We start from the raw sequence: 9,573 nt of genomic DNA, 5'->3' as shown, positions 1-9,573 counted from the left end.
TGTGTGTGTGTGTGCGTGTAAGTAAATCAAATACTATAAAGGCCAATAAAACAGAAAGACTCCACTCATACAGCAGCGGGTGTAACGAAACCCTTCCCCTGTGAGTAGAACCATTATGTGGAATCTATACATGGAAAACCATTAGTTAATCTCCGTATCCATCTCAGTCGCACACTCTCACACACAGAGGGCCAAGTAACCACGCTATGCGCCATGATGGGGACAGCTTATGGTGGCTCTTTAGTATCCACTGGAGGACAAAGGGGTCATCATGACTACGAAAATACCAATAAAACTGCCTTTAGAGAATGAGCTAACTTAATGGTATAATGGTGCTTCGCAATCTTCTGTCCTTTTCAGAGCCTAAAGCTTGGCACACTGATAGTAGACAGGTTTGGTGTTTTCCTCCACAATGATTAGCAAAGGCAGAGACCAACATTAGCATAAAAACAATAATGAAAACAACTGCCATGTTCACAGATTTGTCACTAAAAGTGTCTGAGATTAAACACACTTTTTATACTTTGAACCATAGTCCACAGCAATGCTCTCTCTGCACTGACACTTGCTTTTGAGTGGAAAAAAAACCAACTTAACTTCCAGTTTTGATGTACATAAACTTCACACAAGACCCTCTTTCTCTTGTTGAATCCTGAATTTGAGGCAGGTTGAGAAAAAGTGTGTTCGCCATAAAGGTAGATTACATAAAAAGAAGGAGCGATGGGCATCGTCTTTTTATCATAATGGTAGACTGAATAGTAATCTAACTACATATAAATGGAAATCAGGTTTTCATGGTATGCTTTTAAAACAAAATGGACCTGTAGAACACATTTCTATGTCTAGACAGACAGAAAGACAGACAGACAGGATCATAGTACCTCAGCAGCTCCGGCTACGTTGAGCTGTAGCATCCCTTTCCTGTCCTTCTCCTCCATAGCTGAGTACTGGATAGACTGAACTTGGTTAAAGTTAGCTAGATGGGTAGGCTGAGGACAAAAAGAGAGAAACACAGACAAAACAGAAATTAAATGATGTAAACTAGGCCATGAACTATTAATAATCAATGAGCGAGTGATATCTAATGGCTATCTTTATCTCAGGAGGCCTTTGCCTGGAAAACATTTCTGGATACAGAACATGAGAAGCAGAGGTCATTGTAGTACAATATGGTCTCCACAAGAACTCACTGTGGATCCCTTGTCAGTGAGGTAGCTGATCCCTTCCTCTGGTCCGATGGCTAACTCCACCTGGATCACCCAGCTGGACTGTTGGAGGGAACAGGAGGGATACAAGTTAAAAAAAGAAGAGGGTGAGACAGGATGCAAGACCTGATGCCACCAAAAGGGGTCAACCTAACACAGCTAACAGGAGCTCTCAGAGTGCATGTGGACACAGCAGAGTGGAGTTAAGAATGGAAGAAACCTACCCCGAGAGCACATTTGAAGCACTCCTTGTCGTAGCGGTAGATTGCCGCAAGTATCTCCAAGAACTTCAGGATGCACTGCTCATCGTTGAGATTGGCTACCTGCTTAAATGTCTGCTGAATCAACTTACGAAGAGTTTTAGCCTGTAGAGAGGACAGAGTTGGGAGGGAACGGGAAGGGAAAATTAGATTTAAAAATCAAACTTTATCTAAAATATTATCTTGCTGTTAGAGCAGAAAATCTGTAGGGTGGTGATGGGATGAATGTGTGCGTGCATATGTGTGGGCGCACAGTGACAGAGACATTGATTGACTAATAGGCCTCTCTGGTTCCAATCAAATTGACCTCAGCACTTCATTCCAGTTCCGATCAATATCTTAACAAAGACCCACTGATACTGTTAGTTACCACTCAATTAAACATCAGAGTCTGCCCACTTATCTGTAGTGTATAACAACATTTTTAGTGTTGGTTGTGTTTTCCTGCTCACTGGCATTTGGTTTTTTTTTTTAGTTTTTTTTAAAAAAAAGGTCTGTTATGTCACCGGAGAGTAGACAGATGGGTGCTGACAGAAAGAAAATCCATCTAGGAACACTGTTCTGTCATTTACAATCCTCTATACTTCATCTCGACATAAAGATTTGCAACACGCACAGATATACAATCTCATATATAATCTGCTTTATCTGATGTATATCTAAAAACATTAGGACTTACATGAAGAGGGATTCACCGCTGACAAAATAACCGTTTTAACCTCTTTTCCAGATATGATCTTGATGATCTTGAGCTTTCATACATATCCATGCATAAATAAAGGACATTTAAATGTATATTTATGGCAGTATTATTTAAACACACATAAACACTAAATACATTCGGTGACAATACACATTCACACATACAGTACAGGCAATCCCAAACTATAAATAGTTCTCCATATATAGATTAAGATAAAGATTAGAGGAGATTTAGTTCACTACAGACCGGGCTTAAAAAAGCATGTGTGGATTTACAGTAGACTGGTTTATCACATTAAGGTCATTCTACACAAAATAAATGAACAGTTTTGCAATTGAAGTGAGGACCAAATGCTAATCAATTGCATTGATTTATTGACTTTAATTTAACCTAGAAGAAAGCAATTAACACATCTCTGGTCTAATGAGGCACAAAAACCATATTATGTACAGTGTGTATAAACCCTCTGTGTGTACTAAACATTTAACATTTTCGAGAGCAGAATCATTCATATAATGACTATTAAGTTTTCTGTTATACATTTTACTAAGCCACTTACTATTTCTATTCCTACTTTTATCATTCATTTGTAAATAAAAGCGTGAGTCTCTATACTTAAGAGGCCTGTTGCCAGCTGTCTATTCATTAAGCCTGAAGGAATCAAGAAACCAACAAATACACACACACAAACACACACTCATAGTCTACAATGCTCCTGTGTGTTCAGCTATGTGTGTGTATGTGTGTCATTTCAACAGATGTCATAACGCACATCTGATTACAGAATATAATGTGTATGTGCGTATGAGTGTTCTTCTTGCTTTTGATAGGATCAGTGTGTTAATTCCTAGAATTCCACCCCACACACACACACACACACACACACTCAGGGATATTGTCAGTCCAAAGTGTCCACCCTTCCTGAGAGGAAGTACTGCGAGTTGCTATCACCCTTCCCATCATCATGCTGACCAGTCACAGACAGCACTTAGACTGTATATCTTTTTATTTTTGTAAAACTCTTCACTCTGTTTACAAGCTGAAGGACACAATAATGGCTGTGTGTATCACGTCTCTATGCTTCATTAGCTGTAGTGGAGGTAATTTGGAGTTTTGGTGTTATTTTTGTCTCACGAAGTTGCTTGTATGTATTTCATGCAGAATGGTCCGATACCATGTTGTGTCATTAGTGGCCTATCCTGGTGAATCTGTTCTTTCCATTTAAAATGATCACATCTACTTCATCACAGAAAAGAGAACATTCTTCAGACAGAGCAAGTAGAGGAGTGATGTTTAAAGCCTTTATTTTATTTCTTTTAGTTGTGCATATCTGTTAAAATGCCAGCCAAAAATAGCTTTTTTACTGACTTAAATGTATTAAATTCTTTCTGTGTTGTGTACTGATAGTAATACTGATTTACATATTGTATATTCTTATTGCAGCTCCACTATAACCAAGAGACCAGTATTGCACAAAAAATAAATTATACATTAGAAAATGTGCTTAACCAATGCATAAATTAACAATTAATCTGCATAGACTGTATAAACAAACCTTCCTGGCTTGGTTTCAGCTTTTAAAGCTTTTAAACAAATATTCATGATGTAAATAATAAAAACAAAATCACAGGAGACGATACTAATAATCCTTTATGGTCTTCATTCCAAAGTCAAAAATGTTATCACGTCCACACAATATTCAAGGGTTTTGTTTAGAAATTTCATTGATAATTGTGCTTTGTTGAGAATATATCTTCCAATTTTAATTTCCTGTAAAATGTAGCAATGAATCTCACTGCAACATCAGCAATTTTTTTGTCGTAATGCTCGGTTTCATAAAGTTGAGAGTAACTGAATAAGTTATCAATCGGATGACGGCAAACAGACTCCTCACGTCAAGCTGGGCTGTTTGTTCAAACTTTGATCTCCAAAGACACCAAAGGTCAGTTTTACTAAACCTGCTGCCCAGCTTGTCAATATGAAAGAACAGATTCTGCTCTTTATAACGCTTTCACCACAGCTAACATCAGTCACTGTTTACTACCACAGCCATCTGCTCCGGGGTTGTGTGTGTGTGTGCGTGTGTGTGTTTGTGTGTTTGCGTGTGTGTGTGTTTGCGTGTGTGTGTTTGCGTGTGTGTGTGTGTTAGTGGAGTCCATTGAGGGAGAATAATCCCATTAAATGACTACCATTCTCTTTCAGCAGGGCAAAGGACAGAAACGTAGATGACAGCTGTGCTCTCTCTCTCTTTCTCTACCACATATCTATGTATCTATGTAAGAGCAGATGTGTCAGACACTTATAGTTTGCTTAACATTAACTAATAAAATATGATATAGTATGCGACACAAATACTTGAACTCAAAGACAGGCACAGCCAACTCATGAGGACTGCAGGTAATTGTTTTTTCCATTTTTCCATTATTTTCTCAAGTAATTGATGAATTGTTTGGTCTTTAAAATGTCTTAAACTACAACATCAGTCCAATTTGTGGATGTTTGACTGCACGTGTGTGTCACAGTGTGCTTATTCGTGGCTTATAAAGCAGACCAAAATGGAGTGTGTTATCAGAAAATGAGAGAAAGAGAAGAGAGGAGGTAAAGTAGGTAGGTGGGCAGCTGATGAGGGGGGAGTCAGCAGGGCTTGACAGACGGGGGTGGTGGGGGCAACCCCAGAAGGAGACGCACGTTGACGCCTCCCCCCTCCCTCCTCATTGTTGGAAAGAGAAAGTGGGTTTAAACATGACCCGAGGGTCACACACACACACACAGTTTCTGTCCCTCTGCAGAGCATCTGTCTGGCCGCCTGCTGACATCAAGACCTTTTTGGGTCACTGGGCCTTTTTCTTCATGCGCACACACACACACACACACACACATATAGACAGACACCAAGACCCTCCCCGCAAACGCGTGCCGTAAATTTATGACTGACACAGACACTGCTCATTATGAGAGCACACCCGGCCCTCACATACAAACGGACACTACCCAAATCTGCCACACTAATAAATCAATTTAACACAAAAGGTTCATGTTAGTTCATCTCCTGAATGTTATTAACACTGTAGAGGGAAGGTGCTGAAGATTTGCTCACCATCAATATGAAGTATGTTTTAGTAGAAATCTTAATTTAACCTTTAATTTTAGTAGAATAACCTTAATTAAGATGAGCTGTAATGTAATGTAATGTAATGTAATAGTGCTCCATATTCCATTTAAGCTGATAAATAATATTTAAATCCAACTAAACTTCACATTATTTGATTTTACCATTGACTTTCGTCTTATATGAGACTTGACGTTTTCATGGAAGGTGAGAAATCTGGTTATTGATAGTTCTGTATATATGATCATAACAGTATCCAGATGTCTGATCATCTTCTTGCAGGTACGTCTTTAAACTGAGTTACCTCAATAGTTGAGGAGGACCACAGTTGTGTGCTGCAGTTACCATTTCTCTGGATATAACTTCTTCATCTCATCACTGGAAATGAAAAATTAAAGCAACGATACAAAATAATGCTCTGTTCTACTGAACCCACACTTTCCCTTTATTTCAGCATGAAATCATTACATCTTTGATCTTCATATTATTTGTTTTAGTGATTAATTTCTACATTTGGTTGGCACTAAACCTGCTAACATGGCAGAGAATGGTCGGAAACCGGAATGGTTTACATGCAGCGGTATCCGGTTTCTATGGGCGTACTCCATCTAGCAGTTTCTACATTCATCACACTCATCGATAAACAGAATAAGCTTTTTTGTTGAAAGTTTTTTCCTCTTCTTTCTCTTACTCAACTCCATTCATCTAAACTCCACTGGTAAGTTGGCCAAGATTTAATTTCAGTCTATTGGAGTCTGGCACTGCTTCACACTCTGTCAGCTAGACCAGACAAAACATCAAGTAACACATTTAAAAAACTGGCTCGAAGGCGCCTTCACTTACACTATGAAGCTGCCCATAAAACCACAGGGTTTGGGTACTTTTGGTAACTGAGCAACTCCAGATGAGCAGCTGGGGCACTGTGATAGCAGCTGCTGAATGAAGGGAGACTACTACTCAGTCAACCTACCAGGGCACCAAAACTTTGATCAGAAACCCTCTTATTGAAAAACCTGACTCATTATACTTTGTGTAATCCCTCTCTCTTTTGATCTCAGTTCTAAACTTATGATTCTCACCTTGACTGAATCCAACAGGTCTTTTGGGAAAAAACGCCTCAATCCAACATCTTTCCTGTAAAGAGAGACAGAGAGAGATAAAGTAGCAGGTTTATTAGGCTCTAATTACACTGAGGAATGCTAATTGACAAGGCTTTTTAACTTTATCTGATCTCTGCAGATTTATTATTTTTTTCCTCCACAGAGAAATTACCAACAACAGCTACAGACAGATACAGTTAGGCAGACAGGCAACCGAAGAGAAGAAACAGAAAACAGAAAGCTATGACTAAGTGCTGACTACACTACTCATCTTTTCCTAAGAGACGGAGCGGAGGAAAAAATAGAGAGAGCAGAAAGTGAGTGATAGAGAGAGAGGCAGGGAGGAGTACAAAGAGGGAGACCACAGAGACAAAGAAAGATGTGCAGAGCTAAAACAGGAAGCTAGCTAATGACTCAAACTCCTCTGGAGAAAAGACAAGTACAGGGGGAGGCGGAGAGAATGAGGGAAGAGAGAGTAAGTGAAGGCTGAGAGCTTACATCATCCTATTTCTCCAACATAGGTCAATCTCAATATCAGTCTCAAATTATTATTATAGCGTGTGTTGTACAAAAGGGTTGGGATTTATCTCAACTAAGTTGTAAATCGCAATAAATAAACTTTCAGCTGCTGCCCTGTGGTTATCTAAACTGCCTCAGCTTAAAGCCTTCTCCTCTATAGTAAACACACGTGCAAATACTTTTATTTCGCTTGGGGCTGTCCATCATCATGTCTATAAAAAAGGATAACCTTACAAATCATGCTGTGTGTCAGCCCTAAAACTGTTCTCTCTTTCTCAATCAAAGCTAGTCCATGACAGGACCAACAAGAAGCACAAGCACATACAGTAAATAAAGGACTCCGGAAGATTACAAACCAAGCCGACATCAAAGAACGAGCGCTGACAAAGGCCCGCGGATTACATGCTTCGCATTAGCTCACAAACCACAAGGACTACTGCCAACTACAGCCAGCTGATCTCCAACATGCGCATATGTTGGGTGGTTGCATGAGAGGAACGAACCAGCAGTCAGTGGTTTGTCCTCTTAAATCAAACGGCAGCGTGGAAATGCAAACAAAACAAAACTAGCCTACCATTTTCACACTAATGCAAATCTTATTATATAACTGGAAAACAGAACTACGGGGAAAACAGAGACAGCATTGATATTGATACACGTCCAGTTAATCAGTTCCACTTAATTGTTGGTGTGACCTACAGAGTGAACATGCCGTTCACTGGTTTCTCCACCGACCGTTCAAAATGGAAAATGGCCATCGATGTCTGGCCAACAGTGCCAGACACTACGCAAAATGTATGGGCAGCGATCCACCACAGACACTCAACAAGAGCCCCGATGGCCAACTGTCAGCTTGGTGTTATCAAAGTCCCGACAGCACTTTCCCTCTTCCTCTCTGGTTGGTTTAAAGTATGCATGACACAACATCTTTTTCCAATCAACGGAGAGAGGCAGCGAGGCAGAGACAGGGAAAAAACAAACAAGGGAAGAACACAGGAGAAAAAGCAGACAAAAATAGAGGATGAGAGCACAGGCAGGAGAGACAGACGGACAGAGAAGGATTGAGAGGACGGAGAAGAGAGACAAAGAGATATCGGTGGAAAGACAGTGGGCATTATTCTCAGTTAATTGGAGAGCTCGTTAGGCTGACGGACAGAAAGAAAGACTTCATTGGAAGAGGGCAGCTCATTAGAATCGGACCGCGTTAAGAGCCAAGCCTCGTTAGTGCCAAGATTTGTTAATGTTCTTCATCGACATCTATGTACCAGGGAGCAAAGCAGGGAGCCAACACAGAGGAGCTAATCCCACGCCAATCTGCATTAACGCTGTAATCTGTATTAAACACAGGTGATCAGGTGATAACTCTAGCTAGACTGAATGTAAACCCATGTCAAAACACAGTTGGACCGCAACAAAATTGAACAATTTACATTTTTAAATGTTCACAGACTTTTGTGCAATTCCCAAACTCTCACTGAATATCTTTCAATTGTTTTCCACTTATACAGATTTCTGCAACAGAAATCTTGCACCAAAAACTGAGATACTTTGCTGTTTTTCTGTATTTATAACTGCAGGTAGAGGAAGGGTGTATTTGGCAAAGTTGTGAGCAGGACTGAAATTGAAAAAAAAGCTTATGAAGAAAATACTTACTCAAGTAGTTCATAGTTGGATTTCTTGTCCAGGGCGTTTCCTCTCATCTCTTTGAAGAACCTCCTGGAATTAAAACCAGTGGGACACAGAGAGAGAACAAGATTAAATCTATTCACTGCAGACACACCCAAGGGACTACTTGGTGAATGTGTACCAAAAACTTCAATGTTTTTAAATGTTAGCAGAGCAGGGATTTCTGGCAAAACTTCACCTACGCCCAAGGTGCATGGAAAGGAGAAAAGGGCTGAAGAAGTACTCCAGAAACTTAGTATGCAGAACAACTTTATTATAAGAGCACATTTTGGCTTGTGGTCTCACTCGTGACAATGACGACCCAGGTTTTAAATTTGATGCAGTGTTTGTAAACAGAAGAAAAGCACACTCAAATTAAATAGAATTACATTTAGAGGTTTTTATATGAATTTGAATAATGACAAACATTGGCAAGAATGATCAGTGTAGCTGAAGGGCAGTTAAACTGGCAAAGAAAACAGTTTAAACTGTCACTTTAAGTTTAGGCAAAAACAGATGGAGTTTGTGATTCTTTTAAAAATGACAAACTTTCAATCTCTGATGGGAACAAACATTTGCTTTTGATGTAAAAAAAGAAAATAGAAAATGTGTTGTATTGTAGTACATTGTAACTTTAACTTATTTATGGATAAAGTCCTGAAGGAAAGTCACTGTTCAGTAGCGTGAGAGCTTCCTACCTGATTTCTAGACAGCCAAGTTTGAGAGCTACATCTTGTTCCACCTGATCACCGATCTCTGTCATGTAGTCACTCTTCACCTGGGGGACGCAAATACACACCACAAAAACATGCTTATTAATACATTTATCTCTACAAACAACAAATGGCCAGACATCTACAGCGCACAAAAATACACACACAATCCCTCTGACCTAGATCACCAAAAGGCAAACCCACACAGTCTTCAGACAGTATCATATGTGTCAGTGCTGCCTAGCTGCTGGCAGAAAATAAGGTTTGTGTGTTTGTATGTCTGTTTGTGTGTGTGTGTG

At 39.7% G+C, this 9,573-nt stretch overlaps 1 protein-coding gene across 8 annotated transcripts in view; it reads right to left on the bottom strand.

The window, feature by feature from the left end:
- Positions 1-9,573, bottom strand: part of ptk2aa (protein tyrosine kinase 2aa) — a 54,302-nt gene that overhangs the window by 26,972 nt on the left and 17,757 nt on the right. For all 8 annotated transcript variants that reach the window (XM_035680990.1, XM_035680985.1, XM_035680987.1 and 5 more), the window contains 6 exons: positions 9,260-9,339; positions 8,550-8,612; positions 6,357-6,411; positions 1,430-1,570; positions 1,191-1,268; positions 882-989 (listed from right to left, as the gene is read on the bottom strand). In XM_035680990.1, coding sequence (XP_035536883.1) covers positions 882-989; positions 1,191-1,268; positions 1,430-1,570; positions 6,357-6,411; positions 8,550-8,612; positions 9,260-9,339 — 525 coding nt within the window. The remainder of the gene's footprint in view (positions 1-881; positions 990-1,190; positions 1,269-1,429; positions 1,571-6,356; positions 6,412-8,549; positions 8,613-9,259; positions 9,340-9,573) is intronic.

Source organism: Morone saxatilis, unplaced genomic scaffold (genome assembly GCF_004916995.1).
Source record: "Morone saxatilis isolate NCDOM2014 unplaced genomic scaffold, NCSU_SB_2.0 Contig9, whole genome shotgun sequence".
In the NCBI taxonomy this organism is placed as follows: domain Eukaryota; kingdom Metazoa; phylum Chordata; class Actinopteri; family Moronidae; genus Morone; species Morone saxatilis.
This window is presented reverse-complemented; position numbering and strand designations above follow the sequence as displayed.